At 49.2% G+C, this 24,555-nt stretch overlaps 1 protein-coding gene across 4 annotated transcripts in view; it reads right to left on the minus strand.

The window, feature by feature from the left end:
- Nucleotides 1–24,555, minus strand: part of FARP1 (FERM, ARH/RhoGEF and pleckstrin domain protein 1) — a 271,268-nt gene that overhangs the window by 27,803 nt on the left and 218,910 nt on the right. For 3 of the 4 annotated variants that reach the window (XM_032864124.1, XM_032864126.1, XM_032864123.1), the window contains exons 14-16: nucleotides 15,452–15,639; nucleotides 14,245–14,334; nucleotides 13,043–13,176 (exon numbers count right to left, since the gene is read on the minus strand). In XM_032864124.1, coding sequence (XP_032720015.1) covers nucleotides 13,043–13,176; nucleotides 14,245–14,334; nucleotides 15,452–15,639 — 412 coding nt within the window. The remainder of the gene's footprint in view (nucleotides 1–13,042; nucleotides 13,177–14,244; nucleotides 14,335–15,451; nucleotides 15,640–24,555) is intronic. The other variant, XM_032864127.1, reaches the window with a different exon arrangement.

Genomic DNA, 24,555 nt, shown 5'->3' on the forward strand with positions numbered 1-24,555 from the left:
AGCTTCCAAGTGGTTTTCTAGGTAGACCACATTGCCTTGTCCCCTATGAGATTCACTGCCGTTTACTCTGAGAACAATGACTTTAAACCCTTTCTGCATCGTCTTATTCTTTCAACCAAAGAAAAATCTTCGAATAAAAGCTCTTACATGCAAGAAGTAGCCCCAGTGTGGGTGAAGCGGGGAGTGCAGGGCTCAGAGAAGCACCCAGAGTCTTCCTTTTTGACAGCTAACCTCAGAGATTCTGAATTCCAGGCAAGTGGACGTTGGGTCACGATGGGAAGAGACGACGGTATTCTTCTGTCTCCTACTCCTGAGCTCCCTCCCCTTCAAAGCCTCGAGAACTGTGCTGCCCTGGACAGTATCCGCACATGGCTGTTTAAATCTCACCTCTAGGGCGCCTGGGTGGCTCAGTGGGTTAAAGCCTCTGCCTTCGGCTCAGGTCATGATCCCAGGGTCCTGGGATGGAGCCCCGCATCGGGCTCTCTGCTCAGCAGTGAGCCTGCTTCCCCCTCCCTCTCTCTCTTTGTCTACTTGTAATCTCTGTCTGTCAAATAAATAAATAAAATCTTAAAAAAAAAAAAAAAAAACTCACCTCTACTTACACTAGCCTATTTGACATGGTCTGTAGCCACACGTGGCTAGTGGCCGCTACCGAGCATTGCAGACACAGCCCAATCCATCACTGCCAGAAGCCCCACCCAAGAACATCGCTCTGGAGAGAACAGAGACGAGGCCTATAGCTACCTCTCCTGCCCCAGGTTCACGGGCTCCAGCGAAATCAGTAAGTGAGGTGCCGTCCTAACTAGTTTTATCCCCACCAACTTTCAAAGCCTCATTTTCCATAGGGAGGGCAAGGCGGGCCTAATTCCACAGGATTGTTTTGATGGTCCAACGAGGCAATCTAAGGGAAAATATTTATAAAGATGTTGCAAGAAATGCGCGGTGCTTTACGGTACACAGGTTGCCCGTCTTAAAGCCGTCATGGTATTTAACACCTCCAGAATACGGACGGTGACTTCTGTTCTGGGAAAAGGGTCAGATGCCTGTGCATCTCTGGGCTTGGCCCAAGTAGAAAATAGAGCAGGAGCTCTTGTGCTCCCCCCAGATGTCCCTTCTCCTTTTCATATCTTATCAGGCCGCCTTCTGGTCTGGCTGCCTCCTCCACACAGAGCAGAGCGAAGGATGAAACCAGAATGAAGAATGGGAAATGAACCATGTTTTGTTTGCTGAACACCAAGAAGAGGGACCGAGCTACGGCAGGGATGCAGTCCATGTTTGTTGAATCCACGCAAGTTGATCCTGGCCCAGTCTGCTGACAGAGGGATTTATGTGCACTCGGCTCAAGGCCGAGGTGGGGAGATGGCCTCAGCCACCAAAGCCCCCGTGTGTCACTGGGAAGGAAAAGAGATGCGTCATACCCTTGCCCCATCCACACATCTGTGTGCGAGCGTGCATGCGTGTGGCCAGGAATGGCCTGAGCAGCGTGGGTAGCACAGGGTAACAAGCAGCAGGCAGGGCTGGGGTTTCCTGGGATCCAGAGGCTGTTCTCATGTTACAACAGTCAACCTGTTTCTTCGGAGTTCTCTCCTTCTAAATGTTAGGGCTAAAGCTGCTGATGCTGAAGGCATAGTGTCAGTCAGACCGGCTGGTTTCAAAAACCAGCTGTGCCCTTAGCTAGCTGTGTGACATCTACCAAGTAGCTAGCCCTCTCTGGGCCTCATTTCCTCACCTGTGAGGTAAGGAAAGAACAGTATCAACCTGTGATGTTCTTGCGAAGACTGACACGGTACACGAACCATGTTTAACAGGAACACAGGAAACATTCGATTCACGTTGGCCAAAACTCACCAAAGACATCGGCAAGCAACTTACACTTTTTTAATCAAAGGGATAAAATAAAAGTGCTCCTAACACTTAGCAAGAGCCTTGTCTCAGACTGTAATGGCCTTGACATCTCTGGGGACCTAAATCAGAGCCAAGCAGAGGCCGAGAAACCATGCCCTCTGCTCTCGGTTCCACGCACCTCGGGCCTAATTCAGATTCTAGATTCAAGTTCTAGAGAGAGAGGGCAGAAGGCTGGGTCAGCAGGTCAAACGGGAAGGTCAAGAAGCAGTTCAGCGAGATGGGGAGGGCAGGACTTGGAAGCCACGCTGCCTGGGTTCAAGTCCAGCAATAACTCTGCAAGCCGGCCGGGCTATTCCTTCTGCTGACTGAGGCTCAGTCCCCTTGTCCCAACCAGCCTCTTCCCATCGCGCAGCTGAAACAAGGCAGGTAAGGGCTCAGAAGCACACCTGGTAGGTCTTATCAGTGTTCTTGTTTCTGTGATCCCTTGGGGGTGGCCAGAGAGGCTCCGAGGACACGTGGCAAGGCTAACTTCTACAGTGTCACCTCTGGTATCACCATGCCCGCAGTGGCCATGTCACCCTTAGCAAGTCTCTTGGTAGATTAGAAAAAAATCCAAATGCATTTTTGCAGATTCGAGATCTAACAGGGATCCTTCTGCAGACAAAGGCACCAAGGGGCCAGGGTCGACCAGATGCCACGAACTTCCTGCCACTTTCGAGAGGACACACATCACAGGCGGGTAGGCAGAGGAGCAGGGGCTCTCGAGGAGCAGAGCTGACCTCCCGAAGCCAGGAGCAGAAGGATGGATGCAAGAATTGGGGACACAGGTGCTGGATGGGGCTCCGGCGGGTTCCTGCTGAGTGGCCCAGGGCACCCCACACACTGAAGCATGAGCCATCCATGGCGGATTCACCCCCAGCCCCTTTCCAGGTGGAAAGTCTTGTGCTTCGTCAACACAGCTGCAGAGGCACAAGCCGAGGGCCGGATCACACCCAAGTTCAAGTTGTGCGTCTGTCACTTACAGGCTGTGTACGAGGGCTCTCAACCTCCCTGAGCCTCATTTTTCCCAAACATACAACGGGAATAACACCTACACTTGGGGAAGTGTTTTTCAACACGGGCGACAAACTTCTTCGGTAGAGGGTCAGACAGTATCTCGGCCTCTGTGGCCCATACAGTCTGTGTCATGAGTATTTAACTGGGAAAAGAGGCCATAGACAATGGGTAAAAGAATGGGCATGGCTAAGTTCCAATAAAACTTTATTAACAAGAACAGGCGGCGGAAGAGATCTGGCCATGGGTCACAGTCTGCCAACCTGTTTTTGAAGATCAAAGGGGAAAAGCTGGGTGGGCGTTTTAAATTTTTATCACTAATGCCCGTTTTCAGTGGTACAAAGTACCTGAAGAGTTTGATGCCACGAACTCTGCATGTGAATGAGACTTTATAAAGGCACCAACCTTCCTCACTTGCCAGGCCTCCCTCTGCTTTATGTAAGATCAGTTCTTACTCTGGACAAAATCAAGACATTTTCCTTCATTCGGCAGGTATTCTGAGCAATTCTTGTGTCCCAGGCCCTGGGTTTGTTGTAGTAACAAGTACTATTTCTTACTCATGTTTCAGCCCAATATTGTCCAATCTTTTTTTGTGATGATGTGAAAAAAAATTTTTTTAAGATTTTATTGAGACAGAGAGAGCGCGCGTGCGAGTGCGTGAGAGCAGCGAGAGGGGCAGAGGAAGAGGGAGTGGATCTCAAGCGGACTTTGTGCTAAGCATGAAACCTGCTGCGGGGTTTGATCCCATGGCTCTGAAGTCATGACCTGAGCCAAAATCAAGAATAAGATGCTTGGGATTCCTTGCGGGGGGCTCAGTCATTAAGTGTCTGCCTTCGGCTCACGTCATGATCCCAGGGTCCTGGGATTGAGCCCCACATCGGGCTCTCTGCTCAGCAGGAAGCCTGCTTCTCCCTCAGCTTGCACCTCTCCCTGCTTGTGCTCTCTCTCTGACAAATAAATAAATCTTTTAAAAAGGAAAAAAAAAGAGTAAGATGCTCAACTGACTGAGCCACTCAGGTGCCCCTAAAATGTGTTTTATATCTTCTATGAAACACAGTAGCCACATGTGGCTAATGAACTCTTGAAATGTGGTGTTACTGAGAAAACGATTTTTAATTTACTGTAGATTTTAAATTTAGATCACTGTACGTGGCGAGCCGCTGTCACATTGGACAATGGACAATGCAGCTTTATAGCCTGCCTTTGTCCTTTTCTTATATTGTCTTCCAATTGTAAACCGTTCAAATCTTTGAGGAAGATGAGGCACAAAAGGATCTGAAAACAAAATAAAGGGCTCCTGGGTGGCTCAGTCGGTTAAGCGCCTACTTTTGGCTGAGGTCAGGATCCCAGGGTCCCAGGATCAAGGCCCACATCGGGCTCTCTGCTCAGCAGGGAGCCTGCTTCTCCCTCTGCCTCTGACCTTCCAGTCATTCTCTCAATCTCTCTCACTCTCAAATAAATAAAATCTTAAAAAAAAAAAAAACCCACAACAAAAATGGGTGAAGCCATTTGCAAACAAGAAATCATTCATCTGACGAGGCGGTCATCATTCTCAAGTTCCAGTCTAGACAAAGTGGCACAGGAATGACGGGCCGTGTGCCCAGGCGTGCGTGTAAGGAACTGAGATGCTAGGTGGGGATGGGTCAGTGATGTAAGGAGGCTAGTTACAGTCTTGGAACTTCGGAGACGGAAGATGCGGAGGATAGAGGACTCTGCATGGGCTGTTTCATAGGTAGAAAAATCAATGCCATGAACTGACTTTGCTGGAACAAAGCCTGTCTCAGGATTCCTGACTCACGGGATTGTAACCCAGACTTCCTGCTCACAACCTGATTCGCCCCTGCTGGGACACTGACAGCCCATGAGGCAGTGGGCTACATCACACAAGAATGTTCCACGAAAAGGCACTGCAGCTAATTTTACTCTAAACAAAGGGTAACAGTTTTCATTGTCCCTAGTAAACATCCCGCAGACCTCCACATGGGACCGACTGTGTCTGGAAAGGATTAGGCAATCGTGAACAAAGTTTGTGGGATGGTAATTATTATTCCATGAAGTAATTATAGGCGTCGTCTGCAGTCAACCTTTACAAGTATTTTGATGTTGGGAAACAATCTAGAAATCAGATCCTTTCCTTATGTCCACGTGACAGTAGACCCTACAGAGGTCTACTTTGGGGGGACCAAAGCTTGGGAGTCCTGTAAATTGCATGGGCAAGGGGTGCCTGGGGTGGCTCAGTTGTTAAGTGTCTGCCTTCAGCTCGGGTCGTGATCCCAGGGTCCTAGGATCCCTGTCGGGCCATGTCGGGCTCCCTGCCTGGTGGGAAGCCTGCTTCTCCCTCTCCCTCTCCCCCTGCTTGTGTTCCCTCTCTTGCTGTTTCACTCTGTCAAAAAAAAAAAAAAAAAAAATCTTAAACAAGAAATTGCATGGGCGAAGCTGGCCTTTCCGTGGGCAGCGACAGTAGCCTCTGACAGTACAGGGATGAGGCATGGAGAGGCCGACTCTCGCAGGGGAGAGGAGGTTGGGTGTGGAGGGGGACGTCCATGTACACACACGTACAGAACGTGGCATGTGCTCAGGCCCGGTTCGAACACCTGCATCCACCACCCGAGGAGAGGATACTGGGGGACACCGCTCTGGCTCCAGGGAGAGCGACCTTTCTGAGGAGCGGAGGAAGGCAGGAAGCCCCCCACCACCCCGGCAAGACGGTGTCCCTGCCCACCCTGCTTACAGGAAGCTCAGGTGTGCGGTGAGCTCAGGAACACGGGCTGTCCAGCCTCTGGATGTCCTTTCTAGCATCTCCCAACACAGTCCCAAGTTCACACACAGGCCGGAGAAGCAACGCGCTGTACCAAGGCAGGTGTCTACCCCAGGGCAAGAGCGTGGAGTCTGACCGGCCGGCACAATCGCCCACCTCACCCCTTCTGGGACAGTTACAAAAAAGCTGCGAAGTGTGCTGTCACTTCCCAGGGGTTGAGGATCAAGCCCCGTGGACCTCACAGAGCAGTGGGGCAACGCAGGGAAGCAATACTGGGAGACGGAAGAGCCTCCAGGAATGAGGAAGGTGCTGGAAAGGCAGCTGGAAAGGTAGAGACCGCACCGCGCCCTTGGTTGCGTTCTCAATGTGGAAGCACTCAGCATTTGGCTCAAGTACGATTTCAGCTTTATTTTAATAAAAATGTTATTTGTCGGGGCGCCTGGCTGGCTCAGTCGGTTAAGCCGCTGCCTTCGGCTCAGGTCATGATCCCGGGGTCCTGGGATCGAGCCCCCGCATCGGGCTCTCTGCACAGCAGGGAGCCTGCTTCCCTTCCTCTCTCTGCCTGCCTCTCTGCCTACTTGTGATCTCTGCCTGTCAAATAAATAAATAAAATCTTTAAAAAAAAATGTTATTTGTCGGAGAGAGAGAGAGGGTGAGCATAAGCGGGGGAAGCAGCAGGCAGAGGGAGAGGGAGAAGCAGACTCCCCGCTGAGCAGGCAGTCCGATGTGGGACTCGATCCCGGGACCCCGGAATCACGACCTGAGCCGAAGGCACACGCCCAGCCGGCAGAACCACCCAGGCGCCCCACGATCTCGGCTCTAAAGGGACATCCTCGGGGCAGTTTAGCCCCCCGCAGCCGGCTGCGGGTGCTCGGGGTCGGGCTCAGATCGAAGGTGACCCAAGAGGCACCCACGCCCACTTCCTGTGCTCACCGGCCGCTGCCTGAGGTTCAAACCGGGTGACTCAGGGATGCGCCAGGGCAGCCCACAGGGTGACAATATGGGCGCCATCCCTCGTGGCCAAGACACCATTTTGAAGCTTCTACTCCTAGCCTGCATTGGACCACTTAGGATTTTCTTTTTCTCTTTTTAAAAAACCGGCGGTAAAAGGTACATGCATGGGGCGCCTGGGTGGCTCAGTGGGTTAAAGCCTCTGCCTTAGGCTCAGGTCATGATCCCAGGGTCCTGGGATCGAGCCCCGCATCGGGCTCTCTGCTCAGCGGGGAGCCTGCTTCCCCCTCTCTCTCTGCCTGCTTCTCTGCCTACTTGTGATCTCCGTCTGTCAAATAAATAAAATCTTAAAAAAAAAGAAAAAAGGTGCATGCAGGCAGTTTGCCGTCTTCACCATTTCCTAGGTGTACTAGCGGTTTGGTGGCTCTAAGGACGTTCCCTGCTCTGGGCAAGTGCCATCCATCCCCACGTTTCATCGCACTTGGCGGGAACTCCGGCTCTGCGGTGAAACGCAGGCTCTCTGCTGCCCTCACCCCGGACCTCGGTAACCACCCTCTTATCTTCCATCTCTAGACATCTGACTCCTCCGGGCCTCTCCTAAGTGGCATCATACAGGGTCCGGCCCGGCTGGTGTTTCGCTTAGCCGGTCTTTACGCGTCCCCAGTGCTGCAGCAGGTGTCCGAACGTCCTTCCTTTTTAAGGACAATATCCCATTGGACGACGTACCACATTCTGTTTATCCACACACCTGTCAGCGGGCCCTGGGCTGCTCCCGGAGCTTTTGGCCACTGTGATAATGAGGCTGTGAACGTGGGGGCAGAAGGAGGTGTGTGGGTCCTCTCAAGTCTTTCAAATACCCGCCTAGGAGTGGCCCTGCAGGGTCACATGGTAATGCTGTATTTAATTTCTTGAGGAATTCCTAGGCTTTTCTTTTAACGATACCCAGCTTCAAAGAACTGGGATGATGAGCTTTTATTCGTTTTTGTTTGTTGACTGTCCACCGTGACGCCACTGTGAAGATGTGCCACTTTGGGGGAAGGTACTGCTCTAAACCATTCTCTGACCCTCCCCTGGTCACCCCCACTCCGTTTCCGCCACTGGAGTGTCCTCGTGAGACAACACGGCTCCACGTGTGGAATTCCCGATCACTGTCTGCAGGAGGGTCCCCACCCGACAGAGAAGCTTCCTTTCTGCTCTGAATGGACCCCCTCCTCGTCTCTAGACTCCCTAGGGTCCAAGTCTGCTCCTGCCCTTACTGCAACGCACTCTGTGTGCCCAGCCACTCTCTCCTCTGGGACCTCCCACTCCCCCTTGCCCATTCCCCGCCCCACCCCCAGATCTCTGGTGGCTTCTTTATGTTTCTTCACTTGCTCTGGCTCAGCCATAAGCGGCACATTTATGGAAGGCTGCCAAAGAGGTGTTATTTATTACAATTCTGTCCCTGGCCTCCTCTGTCTCACCATTCTTCCTTACAAGATGGAATTCTTCTTGTAGATAATTTCCCGATCCAGACCTGCACCGGATTTCCTTCCCAAGCCCGAGACCTGTGTTTCCAACTGCTGGTAGGACTTCATTGTTGACCCCTCAGAACTGGTGTGCCCCAAAGCTAACTCATCTTCCTTTCTTCTTTCCATTTCTTAAATTCATGAGCATCCTCCCAGGGAGCCAGGATCCAAGCTCTCGGGGCCTCTCCCTTCCTTTCACCTTTAGTCCCACGAGGCCCACTTGCCTGCTCTGTGACATCTCGACCTCTGGTCTCTCCACCCTCCTAGCTAGACTCCTGCACCCCTTCCAAGAAAATCTACTCCAAGTTTCTCCTAATACACGCAGCTGATCCCTCTGGAGAACCACGTGCGCCCACAGCCTATCCCAGTGCCCCCTGCAGGACTGTCCCCCAGACCCCAGCTCCCCAGGTCTTCATCCATCTCTGCGGAACAAGTTGGCCAATGTGTGCTCGGTGCCTGCAAGGCATTTCTGGGCTCGAATTTGGGAAACTCTGTTCTGAAAGCCAACAGTTTTAAGTGGCTGTCTCTGAACGCTTTTGAACAGCCAAGTAGAACATTCTGACTTTCAAAAAAGAAAAGCATTCTGGATGTTTTCACAAGTCACCAAACCGGTTTCCTTGTTTCTGGAGACACAGAGTAGCCTGGGCTTTGACCAGGATCGAACAGTCCATCCTCCCCTCGGGGGCGATTCGTCAGGAGAATGCAGCATTTAGATACGGACAGGTGTGTTTACTGAGCAAGGGGGTTCAGCCTCCTTGTGCAGGAAAGCGTCCTGGTAATTCGTCTGCCCTAAGGCCTCCCATGGCTGATGGAACCATAGGGACAAGCTAACACAGAACTGCGCAGGAAAAGCCTGGTGGCTGTCACTGCAGTACCAAATTTGGGGGAATTTAGGTGCGCGGTAAACTTAGGATCCTTTTTCCCCATTAACAACAGTCATTTAAAACAGTATCACTGGGGGGCGCCTGGGTGGCTCTGTTAAGTGACTGCCTTTGGGTCAGGTCATGATCTCAGGGTCCTGGGATGGAGCCCCACATCGGGCTCCCTGCTCAGCAGGGCATCTGCGTTTCCCTCTCTCTGCCCCTCCCTCCACTTGCGCTCTCTATCTCTGTTAAATAAATAAATAAAATCTTAACGTAAAATAGCGTCATTGAATAAAGTCTGGAGTTTGGCTGATGGTAACTCAGCCACGGGAGTTACTGAGTTCGGACAGACAGAAGCAGCTAACATCGAGGGAAAGGCAGGCATGAAGGGTAACGCAGAAAACTCTTTAGTGGCAACTTCTCTCGAAATCTAAAACTATTTCAAAATAAAGTTAATGTAAAAAAATGATCAGCTCCCCTTCCCGGCCCCCGTGGATGGGGCAGAACTTGAAGCCCTTCCCACATACCCTCTCCTTTAGTTCGCGGGACGGTCCTGTGAGCCGGAGACCACACTGCACACCTGACAGCCGAGGCCTGGAGCTCTGCAACGGCAGCAGGCAGCTGGACGGAGACAACTGGTGGTGTTCCTGTGAGTGTGGACCCAAGTCAGGACACAACCGTCCCCGTCTGCGCCAGCCAGACCGGGGTTTCCCGTGCATGCATATACCTCTGTGCCTGCTTCTCCCTGGCCTGTCGGTCAGGACCACAGTGTGAGCTCCTTCCTTAATAAACCTCCCCATGTTCCGCTTTTCTTAAATACATTCACTCCCGGGCTGCCTCTGTTGTGTACACAGGCACCAAAGGCCCAGAGGTCGTTCGAGGCAGAACCTGCCAACGATGCCCGGGCGCCCACAAGGGACACGGCCCACTCACCCACGAGGGGGCTTGGCCCTCCTCCTCCTCCTCCAAGCCTGCCTCCTGCCCCCAAGACCAAGAGCCCCCCCGCGGGCAGAGACTCTCACTCGGACACCAGGCTCGCTTGTCCCCTCGCGCACCTGTGCGTGCACACCTTCCCAGGAGCCATAACCAAAACACAAAGCAAAGAATCCGAGAATCCTAGTTTGTCAGAGGAACTCCCTACCAGTGGCTCCAGAAAAGGAATTTCTCGGTCCCCTCAAGAAGTGCTTTAGAAACACACGTTTCTGGGATTCCTTCCAATGTTCTGATTCAGCAGAGCTGCACCAGGACGGGGGGGGGAATCTATTTTTTCGAAACTCACCCCCCACCCCGGCCCCCAAGGTGACCTTGAGGCACTGGCCGGGTTTGGGGTTTCTCCTAATAGATAAATGCCTTCTAAAAACAGTCAGCCTCCTCTCAAGAAACCCCGGGCTGGGGGAGCTCACTGCCTCATAAGGCAGTCTCTCACGGCTAAGCCTCAGCGTTAGGAAATCCTTCTCTATATTTAGACACGATGTGCCTCTTTGGAAACGTCCTGTTTAAATTTCCTGCTCTGGTAAAGCGAAGACAACGCTCACTCCCTTTTCCATGTGACCAGCCGAAAGAGAGCCAACGTGTATTCTACAATCTTCCCTCTTCTAGGACAAATGCCCATGGTTCCAACACTACTTCTTTTTTAATGAAATGCATTCTCTTATTAGCAAATGTAAAACTCAAATTTCAAATGTGAAACTCAGAATTGGGCCCAGTGTGCTGAAGGAGCCCTGAGCCTTGAAGGTTTCGTTTTTCATTCTCTGGCCTTCTTCATGTCTAGGACACTCAGGACGAGGGTTCCTGCCCTTGGTGACACACTGGAATCACCTGCGAAGCTTCAGGAACCGCTGGTGCTCAGGTCCTACCTCTCAGAGATTCCAACATAACCGGTCTGGGGTTCTGGCTGGTGATGGAGATTTTTGTTAAAGGTTCCAGGTGATTGGAAGGAGCAGCCAATGTTGCGAGTTAGAGACGGATGCCGGGTCCTCTCCGCGTTATTCTATCCTCTCACACTCATTTACGCAGCCTTTCTGTCCGGAACCCCCCCGCCAAGCCAAGCAGGTCTTCCTCACCTCGCCCTTGAGGAAATGATTAGCTGAACTCAACAGCAGACTTTTCCACGGATTCCTGATAAACGTCACCAGTCTGGTTTGGGTCCACAGTGGCAAGGACATGGTGTGCCCTTGAGCGGCGGATCAACGATCTGTTCTCTCTCTAGCTTTGAGTCTTTTGCATGTAAAACATGAATAACATTACAGATCTTTGAAAGAAACTCCACTGGAAATCCTCTGGGAAACATGGGATAGCAGCCGCTTTTTAAGAATTGGCTCTTCTTTCACAGTTAAGGGCTGGATACTAAAAACTGAAGGTCACAGATAAATCCAAGAGCATGCCATTTATTCCTAACTTCTCTGTGGTGGCGGGAGCTAGCGGAGGCCACGATGCTGGGCTGCCTGGGTCCCACTGGTGGCATTTCCTGTGTGTGACCTCCCCAACATTACCAAGGTCATCTACCATCATTTAGGTGGACGGAAGTTGCTAGGTGCTCAAGATGGTCTGAGCCTCCGGGACGACTTAAGACTGTTCAACACACATCTCATTGGCCACACAACGAACTGTGGCTTGGTTTCTCCAGAGCTCTAAGTTCTTCACCTCCCCTGTGAAAGCAATATCGAGCTCTGTAGGAATGATGAGGCAATGTGCTAGAGCAGAACGCAACCAAAAGCTTCCAAGTAAACTTTGGGAGGTAAAATCAGAAGTTAGAGCCTGTAGAATCTTTTTTTTCATTTTGACAAGTGGCCTTTCTCTTACATTCACACAACCAACCTAGAGTAAACCTCTCCAGTGGGGTTCCCAATCTTGCCCCATTTTCAGTGAGGCCGTCACTCAGTCCTGGCTGTGCTCCCCTCCCTGGGGCCATCTTGGTCAAGCCTCCGGCCTCCTCCTATTGTAGGGCAAGATCTGCGTGTGTGTTGTCTTCAAGTACACACACAGCCAGACTCCCAAGCACGTTCCCTTCACGACACAGGAAAGCAGCCCTGCAGACCTGGTCAGCCAATGAATCCCATCGTCTGGGATCACCTGGGGCGAGACCACCTCAGCCATTGCTCCCTCACACTCCCGGTCACTAAACGCCCTGAGAACACTTTAAAGCAAATTGTCCCCTACAGTGAGGAAACAGTATACAACGGCGCCACCTCTGCCAAAAACTCAGAAGCCTCTTGCTATTTCTTTCTGGAATTTGTAAATGCATGTTTGGTAGACAGTCAACTCCCCGAGTGTCTACACAGAACAGGCTTAAAAAACAAGGACAACAAAAAGCACACCTGAAGAATTTTCTGTAAAGGTTCCATTTTAGGGAAGGGTATATTGGACTTTGCCTCCTATGGGACACGGAATATTGCCTGACTTGTAGCACCACCCTCTTCTTCCTCCCAGATTAATGTTTTCTTCGGTATTAAACGGACAGACTCAATGTTACTCTGAACCAATCTACTCATCGACATTTAGATCATTTGCAATCTTTTAATTCTAATATGGCTATCAATCTTGTCATCTCCCATTACAAATGCATCCTTAAGATTAACTCCTAGCAGTAGGATTTAATGTGCAAGTGGGTGGTACATGGGGCCCTATGTTTTGCTAAGCACTTAACACCATGTCATATAAATCTGAAAACCGTGTGAGACATACAGATGCTTCAAAAAGGACTGTAAGGCCAGCGCAGGGAACTACCGCCAACACCTGCAAAGTCCCCCCACATGCCTCTACTCCTTAAAGCCCACATTGGCTTTCCAGAAGGAACTACCATCTTTATGTTCTGAGTTTCACTTACTCATGAGAAAACCCGTGTTCCGAAGAATTGTAGGCCAAAGGGAACAAAAACCCAGGATGACATCTAAATGCACACAGAATTTAACTGAAAACCATCTTGAGGTTGGCTCACCTTAAGCCAGGTTCTTGCTTTTCTCTTTGGGCATGACAGCTGCGTACAAGGAATGACAGGAAAACAGGAGGGAGCGAGGAGAGAGGAGGGCGTGGGGACGCGTGTCATTGTTAAACGTAATTGTGCTCACCACAGGGCTAGTCGCTGCTCGGTTTCCTTGAGAAAACTTGTATGAAATTTGTGCAAAGGTTCAAAATTCGAGAAAATGAGACTTTTCAAGGCTTCGGGCATGGCGTCCTCTTTGCTCACCGCGCTCTGAAACCACTGGAACAAAAAGAGGACACACACGGACACGTGAATGGCAGCCTGGAGGACACAAGGCTTTCTTGCTAAATCTGGGGGCACCCGGGAGCATGAGGGGCTCCCAGGCCTGACTGCTTTTCCCTTCTTCTATCAGACGGGGTGAGAAGCCCCCAGCTCATTCTCAGGGCCGCCCACAACTTGTTACCAGTGGATTGTTGAGGTCAAGAGAAATCTCTGAAGTGGGAAGCTACTTCCAATCAGGAGTGGCATTTTGGCCAACTCACTGGGTCCCCACTCATTTAGACCACGGCACCCCCTCTGCTTCGATCCTGTAGGAACATCGATCGCTGCTCCTTTGTGAAAACGCTGAGCCCCAAGAAGGCAGGACAAGTGAGAGAAGCCACTACCTTCACACAGGTACTCGACCCACTGCGGGGAGGCGGGGCTGTCCCCGCCCTCCCCTCCCCCAGGCCCAGCACCTGTTCCAGCACCTGCTTGGGCCACCCCCGCCCCCGCCCCGGGCCATTCACACCCTAAAGGCACAGAAGCCCCGCGATTCCCACTGGCCTCCACTGGCCTCCACTGGCTAGTTCTTTCCCAGAATCCGGGGATCCTAGATACCTGCAATGCTTTGAATTTCTTTCTGAGACTCAGTAGGACTGATTAAAATAACAAAAGGCAAGCTTCGGGCAGATTTGCTGACTTGGCTCCATTTCTTACCAAGGCTAAAACGAGGCTTCTGTTCACCTCTAGGGTCTCCCTCAAGCAGAAGGAGCTACATTTGATGCTCGGCAGAACACTGCTCTGCCCTGGGTGCCACACAGGCAGAGAAAGTTTTCGTTTTAATTTTCTCCATGTTAGGAACTTCCTTCCTTTGCACTTGAAAATCACAAATGTAAGATTTTTTTAATAGAGCATGTTCCAAATTAAATATACTATTGCCGTCTAATTTCTATAACCCAGAACCAAAGCCTTTTAATTGGATTCAGAGAGCCCAACATTTAATTAGATCCAGAAACTCTCTGAAAGCTACATGGGTGTTGAGATAAATCACGAAACTGAATGCTCTAAGGGAAATGCGACACATACCGAGGTGATGACCTCAAGGTCCTTCAGATACGTCCTTTCGGTGGTGGATACCTCCTTAGCAATGAAGTATGCCTTGTCCGTTGGGGATCTCTGCAAAACCCACAGGAGAGACAAGATGTCATAATCTTTGAGCACAAGCCTCTAAGAATGTCCTGATTAAAGCGACACATGGCTCATTTTCCATCTTCTGTTCACGGGGCTCAGGGCTCAAGAAACTCTTACTGGTTTGCCTTTCTGTGTGAGGAGCTAGGAGAAGAGTATGGATTCCCATGATGTGGAAAAAGCCTGGGAACGTCCTTCCGCATAAATCTTACTGGCAGTCAAAGGCCTCCAATGAGTACGTTGGTCACCGTGAAGGACTATTTATTCAAGATGGGGCATCGGAGGCTCTAACCAACTAGTAAAATATCAGAGCAATGCCGTCTTCCAGGAAAAGAAAGAGAAGCTGCACCGGCCTCTGTGGGGAGGGTCTGGTGGTGTCGGTGTATGGGAAATGGGAGCTCGAGTGTCCGTGGAGATACATGGTGGCTGAGCTAAGGGGACAAAGAGAAAACAGCTGGCGACACCACCGTGACTCGGTTCCCTGGAGTCCTTCACTTAGGTGAGCAAGCACCTGTCTACAGTGAGTTGGCCACGGGCAATCCTGGCTGCTAGCCATCTTGCCTGATTCCACGAGAGTGTGCCCGATTCCACCTCTGGGGATACACACGAGAGCACTGGCATCGGAGACTTGGGACCCCTGGATGCCCATGTTTCCGGCAGCAGCACTGGAGACAGCCAAAAGGAGTGAGCGACCCACCTGTCCCGACAGACAGGTGCATAAGCACACTGTGCTCTACCCACACAATGGGATGGGACTCAACCTTAAAAGGGAAACTCTGTCCCACGCTACACTGTGGATGACCCTTGAGGACGTTGTGCCACGTGGAAGAAACGTCAGACACAAAAGGACAGATAAGCAGTTGAATCCACAAAGACAAAAAGCAGGATGGGGACTGCCGGGAGCTGGGGGAAGGGGATGGAGGGAGCTTTCCTGGTGAATGGGGACAGGCTCGGTCTGGAACAATGACAAAGTACTGGAGACAGACAGACAACACTGCAAAGTTACTTCATGTCACCAGCAGGCAACATGGCAAGTGTTACGTATACTAATGCAGTTTAAAAAAAAAAAAAAAAGAGCAACGCGTGTGCACGAGGGTCCCCACACCTTTCTCCGGCCTTCCTCCTCGTCGTCCGTGCGCGGGCACGCGCGGTCGTTCAGCAGGGGGCTGACCAAGGGGGAGGCCTGCTTGGCATCGGGGCTCAGGTTGGGAGACAAGATCACGCTGGCGGGCACAGCTCCTCCCTGGGAGTGGATGGACAGCTCTGAAAGGTGAGGGCTACCAGTCAGGGAGTCTATTTGGGGATGAGAAGTATTAGAGGAAAAAAAAAAAAAAAGTAATTCCTTCTGGGACCGGATCGCTACTTTCCATTTTCCCCCAAATCAAATCTTTAGAACCTTGACTACCATTCTGCACATCGACTCTGCTTCACGATTTTCTAGTTTTGCTGTGAGTTGCGGCTGCCTTCACACTAAAAATACCGTAGTATGAATGAGTCAGTGGAGCCAGAGTTCTGTGATTAATAAGGCGGAGAACTCTGCTCGGGGAATGTGTAGAAGCATAGTGGATCCCCAAACGGGATCTTCAGCTCCTTACTACTGCCTGAGCGGCTACGAATTATTCCAGAAAGACAGTGTCTCTACCACCAGGAGACATGAGAAAGGACTAGGAAAATAGAGCTATTCTAAAAGGAAACTAAATGGCTGATGTACCGGGACAGACTACGCCTTGGAAACAACGGGCCGCAGCAAAGGAAAGGACGAGCAGCTAACTCCCCATTCTACCAAGAACAGAAGCAAGCTTATTATACCTGGTGATGGCATTCCGGGTCTCTCTCACTGTTTGGGACAGAAACACTAGCACCACATGCAAAGCTGGAGGTCATTACATTATCACAATTCCCCTTGATGAGTCAAAAAGTGACAGGTCATTAATGATTCCTCTGCAAAGGATACATTAAATAATAGGAAAATGTATCATTACCCATTATACGTCAGCCAAAGGAGAGGGTGTGCACGTGCAACGTTTCGCCAACAGAATTTTGTGTCTCCAAACCTCAACCCATGGAAGCCAACCGGGACGTTTCGGAAAAACACTCTACTTGCGTGTTTCCACCTAACACATTTGTTAATTCTAACACAGGTTTGCTAGGGCTAGCGCGAGGGTCGACGAAGTTCAAGGAGCCTGCAGTGCCATCTGTTACCATTCTAAGGAAAGACGATGTAAAACGCTTTCTCATTTTCCAAAATGCGGTTTCAGCTCAAGGCTATCCCGCACACTGACAAGGATCTCGGAGAGAAGGTGAAGTGCCGTTTTCTGGGCATACCCCGTTTTCTTGACAGCTATCCTCTCCCTCTGGATTCATCCATATCCACTTTGAAATTACAAGATGGGATGGCCTAGAATGGAGGGTAGTGAACTTGATATCACAGGAGGAATGAACCAACCATAAAAAACCACCAGCCCCCGTCCCGTCCCAGCTGGACCAGCTAGTGGTGTCGCCAACACATGCGGGGAAAGCCAGCACACCCAGAAGAACAGCAAAAAAGCAGATGTCCCGCTATGGGACTGTGGGTCAGTGCAACAGTCCCCGAAGAACGAGACTTGAAGATGTGAGCAAGATTAAAGAAGTTTGCGTTTTAAAAACCCCTCCATGGAAATCCTGGCATTTTTAATACGCAGCACTGTTAGACAAAGACCCATGCACCCCACACTCCACCAGACCCAGCGAAACCCGGAGAAAAAGGCCAGAAATTGCTTCACAAATGTCAATTTTATTGACACTAGTGCACAACCGAATACAATGATTTCGAAAGTACTGAAACTTGTCAAATAGAAATAGTGACAACAATTAGAACCGCAAATGTTTCAAGGGTCTACGCTATTCTCTTTAAGAAAAAAAAAAAGGTCACAAAAAGGAAAAGTGTCATCACTACAAATAGGAAATAGGAAAGAGAAATTCTGGCAGTCTGGCAAGCCAAACACTTCATGCATTTGTGAGTCATTGTATCCGAGCAGCTTTTTTATCTGTCCACCACGATCCGGCAAAATGGGGGCGGGGCTTACCTTCAGCTCTCACACTGTGCGTGAGGTCAGGTGAGGCAGTTCTAAGTGAGAGCATGCGGGGCCTCGGTTTTGCAGGGATGTGCAGCAGAAAAAGCACTCACGTCATCAGTGAGAGTTGGAGCCAAGAATAAAAAGCAGTTAGAGAAGGCTGGCTTGGAGGAGGAGAGGGGGTGGGTGTGTGTGTGGGGGGACACAGTACCAGTCAGGCCCTGGACAGCATCCAGCAGCAGACAAAAACCACCTGCCCTACTGGGAGGGAGAAAATACGGGGGGGGGGGCATCAAGCACAGGAAATTCTACCCTCCAAAGGTCAAAAGCTATTGCCCTGGTGAAGTCCCCCTGGGGACACTTCTAATTTAGTAGACTGAAAGGATGAGAAGACAGACCAGGGTTCCAGGAGATGTCTGTCCTGCCGAGAGGGCAGGGCACATTTCAAAGAAAACAGCCATCTAGAAGCATCTACACTGGACTACGTCAGAGACAGTATTCAGAAAACGGGATAATGGCAGTGAACTTCATGACAACCTATATTCCTAGGTTGAGGAAAGGACAGCCCCGGGTCAGCCACAGGTTGCTGGGGGACAACCTGATGCGCTCACGTAGCCCAAAGATGTGGGTGACCGGCACCTTTACACGTGCAACACACGGACTCAGGGAACGATCAAAATTAGGGTTGCGCACTTCCGTTTCCAGAGCGGCTCCTTCCACTAGCTTTGTGTCTACTCCTGGGGCCCCAGACAGGAGGGCTGATGGGTGTATTTAACAGCAGGACCAATAAATCAATAAACACCAAGCAGCCCGGTCTAGAAATCTGTCCATAAGTCAAAAGAAAGGGAAGGTCCAAACTCTGAAGTTCAAGTTTGCTCGTTTGAGCTGCGTCCACGGAGAGTAGCTGTCTTCTCCCCTTGTAAGCGAAATTACTTGAGACTTTGAAAACTTCTAGGTGACGTGGTCCAAACCCAACTATGCAGCTCACTGACCACTCAGCAATCCGTCAGATATGCTGATGAGGGTAACCGGTAGAATCTGGCAGCTTGATGAGAAATTAAAACGCTCTTTGGACTGAGCGAATTCAAAGTGGTATCCACGTAGGGTCGACCCCTGGGCAGGTGGGAAGAGCTGGGTCTTTAAGTCAGAGTCTACGCTATAGTTACTTGAACTACATGTCTATGTAACCAATTTTCACTGAAGTAGTCCATTCCACAAACAAACAGGGCTGCCCTGTATGAGAAAACCAGCCCGCTTACCTACCTAGCTTATCAAGCCTGGTCAAATCATGAAGCTGGTTACCTGCTTTGAAGGCACAGCCCCAGGTGACGAGAAGAGGAAACTGTGACTGATGTTCCCGGCTACTCAGTGAACTCATTAATGCCTGGGTACTTTTTTTATTGTTTGCTTGGTCCCCCCCCCCCCCCGGCTCCATGACAAACGGACACAAGTAATTTCTTTCAGGGATGGGCTCTAGGTAAATAATTTGGGGGGAATCTTTTGAGAAAGCACCTGGATATTAAGGCAACAGGTGGAAAGAAGCTTCAAGACATTAGAAAAAGATCAGTTATACTCCAAAAATCCGGAAGCTTCGGATTCTTCTAAAAATTACTTTTTCCTATTTCCAGAAACTGCCCTGCATTTTGTTTCCAGTCATAACTCTCCAATCTTCCACCTCTTCCAAATGATTTCATGACCCCAACACGGTCCCCACCCCCTTCCCTGCAATTAACCCATATCAAGAGGGCTGAGTTTATACTACCCCCACGGACTGGAGACGCCGTCACCGATACTGCTCTCAAGAGAGGCATTTCTGGGAACTGCTTTTAAAAATCCCTTTAAATGTACACATTCTCATGGCACAAACAATTAAGGAACTTCAAATTAGTATGGCTGTATTTACGGATTCAATTTTTCACCTAGCCGAAAAACTGACTTAGCTTCTCTTTTTAATGTAAAATATTCATACTTCCTTGCTCCTGGCTTTTCTGGGGAAGCTCTGCAGTATCACCCCGACTATAGTATCTCTGGACCAGCCCCTTTTCAGAGGTACATCAACAGTGGGAACATGGTTTATGACCATCGATCCAAACTCAATGCTCCTCTCCCTGCTTTTTGGGATTGGGCACAGCTGCATGGTAACCTCCTCTGATTGTATTAAGGCTTAAGAAGAGACTCCACACATGTCTGGAAAAAGAGAATTTCCACTCTATTTTCCAAGTCAGAGAAAATGGCATTTGGAAAACTTAGTTGTACCTGTCCTCTATTTTAAATTGGTCAATACGTTGGTCATCTTAGTTTTAATTAGCTAAGTTGTTTTTCCTATTAAGTGTTTAGAAAACCTGGTAATCATTTTAAAAATAGTAACCCAGAGCAGGTTGGATAGATACTCGAATATTTGAGAATACTGATTGCTTTCTCAATTCCTCTTTTCAAAATTTTAATAAGTACAATTAGAACAGGATGCTGATTATTCAGCGTTCCCCCCAAAGTCACCTGGGCAAGCCTCTAGATTCCACTCAACTATCATGATTTGTCTCCTGGCATTTGGTTCTAAAACAAGAGATTTTATCTCTACATACCCACAATATGTTCCAAAGGCACATGTAGGAAATTCATTACAGATGTAGATTTTCATGGATCTTTAAAAAGGCTCTTTTTAAATCCATCATCTCCTTCTAAAAAAAGAATACAATGAACTCTCTCTGGAGATTGTCTGCTTTGGAAAGCCGTTATCAAAAAAGGTCAGTATTGGGCTGAAAAAGGGTAATATCCCAAATGGACAGGATTCATTCGTGTGATAACTCACTGGGTGTCCACCCCAAGGGAATATGTGAAAAAAGCTGACAATGCTTTGTTAAAATTATAAGGTGTCACGAGAAAAACTAGTTCACAGAATTAGCAATCCTGGTGGCGCTGTCCTTTTCTTGATAATGGAGGGTGTTGAGGTTAATGCGTGTATGTGCCTCTTATTCTCAGACCAAGGTCCTTTAAACAAAGTTTCACAAGCAGCTAAGCATCAGCTTAAGCGTTCATCACGCAGCAACTCAGAAAAGCAACCACAGTGCAACGTGCAGAGAAACAGAGACATGCCTACGAATGGGGCAATGACAGAGAATGTTCTAGTGTGCTCTCACTTATGGAGAAAAGAGAAAGGAGAATTTCTCTTTGTTCACACATGGTGGTGGTGGTGGTGGCGGTGCTGGGGGCAGTGTTTGGATTGGGGAACACAGTGTTTCGTACCAATGAAAAATACCATCTTGTACTCAGGACAAAGCTTTAGCCGTCAGTGGGAAAGAGCAGTTACAATGGACAGTTTTTACAGCAAGATACCTGTTAGGACAAGTAAAAGCCTCTTGAGTCTGGATTAACAAGAGATATTAATATCGTGCATACACGGTTACAGGAGTTTGGCCTTCCATGCTCCAAGAATCCCCAAGCTCATTGTTAACCGCAGAAGCCAGCACCCTTCCCGGTGATATAAATCCATGCTTTACAGGGATGCTGCTTTCCTAGACCGTGGAGAGGGGAGGAAACCAGACAGTATCTGTGACAGCCTACATTCTGGGGATGCATCAGAACTACTAATAGTTTATTATCCATGAGGAGCCAAGTGGGGCTGAGCTGGGCAGGGTCTCCTCTATGTTCCCACCAGACCCCACACCCACCAAGACAAGCGCCCGACTAAATTCCCTTATAGACATCAACTATGGAAAGTGTTCTACCCCCATCTGAATGGCTGGTCCCTATCAAAACAGGAAGCCAGCCCTTTGGTTAGATGTCTGAGCTCCCCTGTGCAAGCTGTAGCCACAGATACGCTCTGTTTCCATGAGACCTCTCCCCCAACTACAGTGATCCTGCTCGCTTCCAAAGGCCCCCCTTCCCCTCCCCCCCCAGCGCACACACAGTACAAAGTGCAGGCTCCTTAGAAGACGAAATCAGACAAGTAAAGTCTTCCATTCGCCTTCTAGTCCCCACCCTCAGTGACATGGGGTAGGACCCCGGCATGCCTCCGTGTTAAAGCTTGCTGTTTAGAGAACAGGATCACTGTAATTCTAGAGGAAACAGGTATTCCAAGTACAAATTGGTATTCAGCAGTGTAAAAAAAAAAAAAAAAAAAAAAAGACATAAGACAGTGCTCAACAATGCAGGGAACAGAGGGTACACCATGCTCTGAGGATAAAGACAGAACACTGGAGGCGGGGTGGGGGGGCTTTTCCCCTCCTAGGTAGGTACATGCTGACAGACAGTGCATACAATGGAACAACAGAAAATGTTTCCCCAAATTTATTAAACAAATGACAAAAATGAGAATGAAGTCCCCAGCCTTTTCTATTGTAAAATTTGGCATATTAGACATTTTTAATAAAATATTTTATCTCTAGTATTAAATATACACACAGAAAGAACAGAAGGGAACTGGATTAATCATATAGGCCAAGCTTGTGAGACTGGGTTAGTCAGGTGTTCACGGCAACTTTCCACGCAGAAGGGGCTGGTGAGCGTGAGGGACTGGACCTCGGGGCTTGAGGTGCGTGTGGGGAGAGTAGCAGGTGTGTGGTCTGCACTAAAGAAGGCCTGTCTTCGGTCGTTCTGTACATCGCTGCAGACAGACTGACAAATTCTTTACTTCCCACAAAGGAACTTAGAGGCCCAGGGGGAAAAGGAGCTGTTAGCCTAGTTTCATGAGCCAGAAGGTTCATCCGTGGGTAACGACACACCAGTCACACCACTATGGGCTCCAAAAGGAACCTTCTCCTGTTTCCTATTTGAGAGCCAGTAAACAGCCCAAACTTGTAAGAGAGCAGAAAACTGCCTGTAGACTCCCTGTCCCATCACCACCTCCGTCTCTCACTTGAAAGTAGAATGAGTCGATTCCTGCCTGATGCTTTTTACTAAGTGTGCACGCATGCGCACACACACAGTACTCACTCGTGCCCCCGGCTTGGGCTGCGTTTGGCAACGACTGCCATCACCCTTCGACATTCTGCGACTGCTGCCCCGCAAGCCCGCGGATCTACGGCGCCCTTCCTGTGCTGGCCTCTGGGGCACCAGCCTTGCAGTTCACCTAAAAGTTGCTCTCAGCTACACATGTGGATCGGATGTCCCACGTCAACAGCTGACTTTTAATCCTCTCTGCTTTCAGATATGAAACCACCCCGAGACATTCCAGAGTAACCTGATCTAGAACCCATGCAAAGACCCAGAGGAGATGCCTTCCCCTGGGAACAACACCGGAGTCCGATGCCTGTGTCTCCAGACGAAGCTAAGGTCAGCCTACACCCACATGATTCTGCACAAATCAGTCAATTCAGTTCTGAAAGCTTTCAGGAAAAGATTTTCTCACTTCTTCCCCAGGTCCCTCCAGGGAATGCTGAATTGCCTTCACTGGAAGAGGAGAAACGTTCCTCGTGCTAGAAATGTCATTTACGTTTCTTGGAATGATGTACTGTTTCCTCCTTTTTTTTTTTTTGGTCAAAACAAGACTCCACCCATCACCTCCCAAACATATAAAATGGCATACAAATGAGCATCTGCAACTCCTGTTTGTAGGGGAATTACCTGGAAATCTCTAGGTTATTTGAGGAAACAGTAAGTAGCCCTTTTCAATGATGGCTCTAAGCAAGGGGCAACCAAGTCCCGACAACATAATGCCAAATTGTGGAGATGGGGTTCTTTTTCTTTTTTTTTAAATAAGAAGAGAACAACTTCTTATTAAAGTGGCATGCTTATTTTGATCTAAAAGTCAGTGGCTTCCTTTTAAAAGCCAGCGAGTGGTGTTAGAGGTGTGCACGAGTGTACACCAGGGAGCCCATTCTCCTGCACTGTTTCACTCAACTTGACTGAAACAGACGGAATGAAACTGACAAAGAAAAAGCAGCAGCACCAGTAAATCGTCTCAGGTCACCAGAGTCTCGTTTGTTCATCACTTACTGCTCTCGGAGTTCGTAACGAGCACTTCTCCTCCCATGTGCTCTCAGGGATGTGGCGAACATGGCTGAGTGTGAAACTCATCAGACAGCCACCAGTGGTGGATGATTCTGAAACAGTCACTCCTTTCAGGTTCAACAGAGACTTACTCCCTAAGGCAGCCACGGCAGAGAAAGATTCCGCTGCAGTTTGATTTATAAAATCTGCAGCAACAGACTCATCCCATGAAACCAGAGGAAGGCCCGCCAGCTTTAGAGTGACTCCGCTCGTATCAGAGAAGGAAGGCTTATGGCCTCCGAGAGAGAGAAGATCCAGAAAACAGAGCCTTTCTTAGGAATGCAATTCTGAGGTCTCCTTAAATTCTTGCCGAGACGAAGAGTGATTAAAACAGAATCAATTCAAAATAAGCCCAGTGATGAAGAAGGCCCCCAAGTTTCTTAATTTAAGGCTGGGCCAATCACTGACTCATGACAGCAAACGCACCAAACTCATTCTGTGCTGAATACGGAGTAACATTTGAAGTGGAAAAGTTGATGGATCGGAGGTGAACACCGATTACAGATACGAAAAAGGAAGCTGTATGCATATGCGCAAGTTTTAACAGAATTTAAAAGGATAGTTTAATCTCATTAATTTTTCCTTCTTTTAGATACTGCTTCGCAGCACAGTCAAAGGGCTTCCAAGGCTAGGATGCAAGCTGAGTTTCTGATTCAACAGAGGACAGGCTGGATTTTGCATATGTGCTGCAAATTTCAAGAGGCTCAGGCTGTATTTTAGTTTTGCAGGCCTGGCTTTTTTTTTTTTTTTTTTTTTAAAGCATTGCTGGGTTTGAAATCTTCAAAGAAGTGCTTGAGAATAAAATCAAAATCATTCACATTTCAAGTGCTAGCCACGTGGCACAATTGGGAGCTAAGTCTGTGAGAAATCCCCAAATATGAGTCACATATGTGGGGAAGAAATCTGGCCCACAGAATTCCTTTAATTAAATGCCTGTCTAATAAAATATCGTCAATGGCATACAGATGCCTGTCAGAGGAGCTGGAGCAGTTCGCTTTAAGTTCCGGAACCCATTAAATGCATTTCTTCATGCTAAAAGAATTTCTTGCATTTTATTTTGCCCTGAAAAACAGCAACAGAAAAATCAACCACGCGAGGGGCTACAATTTGCATACTTTGAAATACCATCTCACAAAAGATACGGATGCAAGGGGGCCCTGAAGGAGAC

Source organism: Lontra canadensis, unplaced genomic scaffold (assembly GCF_010015895.1).
Source record: "Lontra canadensis isolate GAN:19392208 unplaced genomic scaffold, GSC_riverotter_1.0 scaffold26, whole genome shotgun sequence".
In the NCBI taxonomy this organism is placed as follows: Eukaryota; Metazoa; Chordata; class Mammalia; order Carnivora; family Mustelidae; genus Lontra; species Lontra canadensis.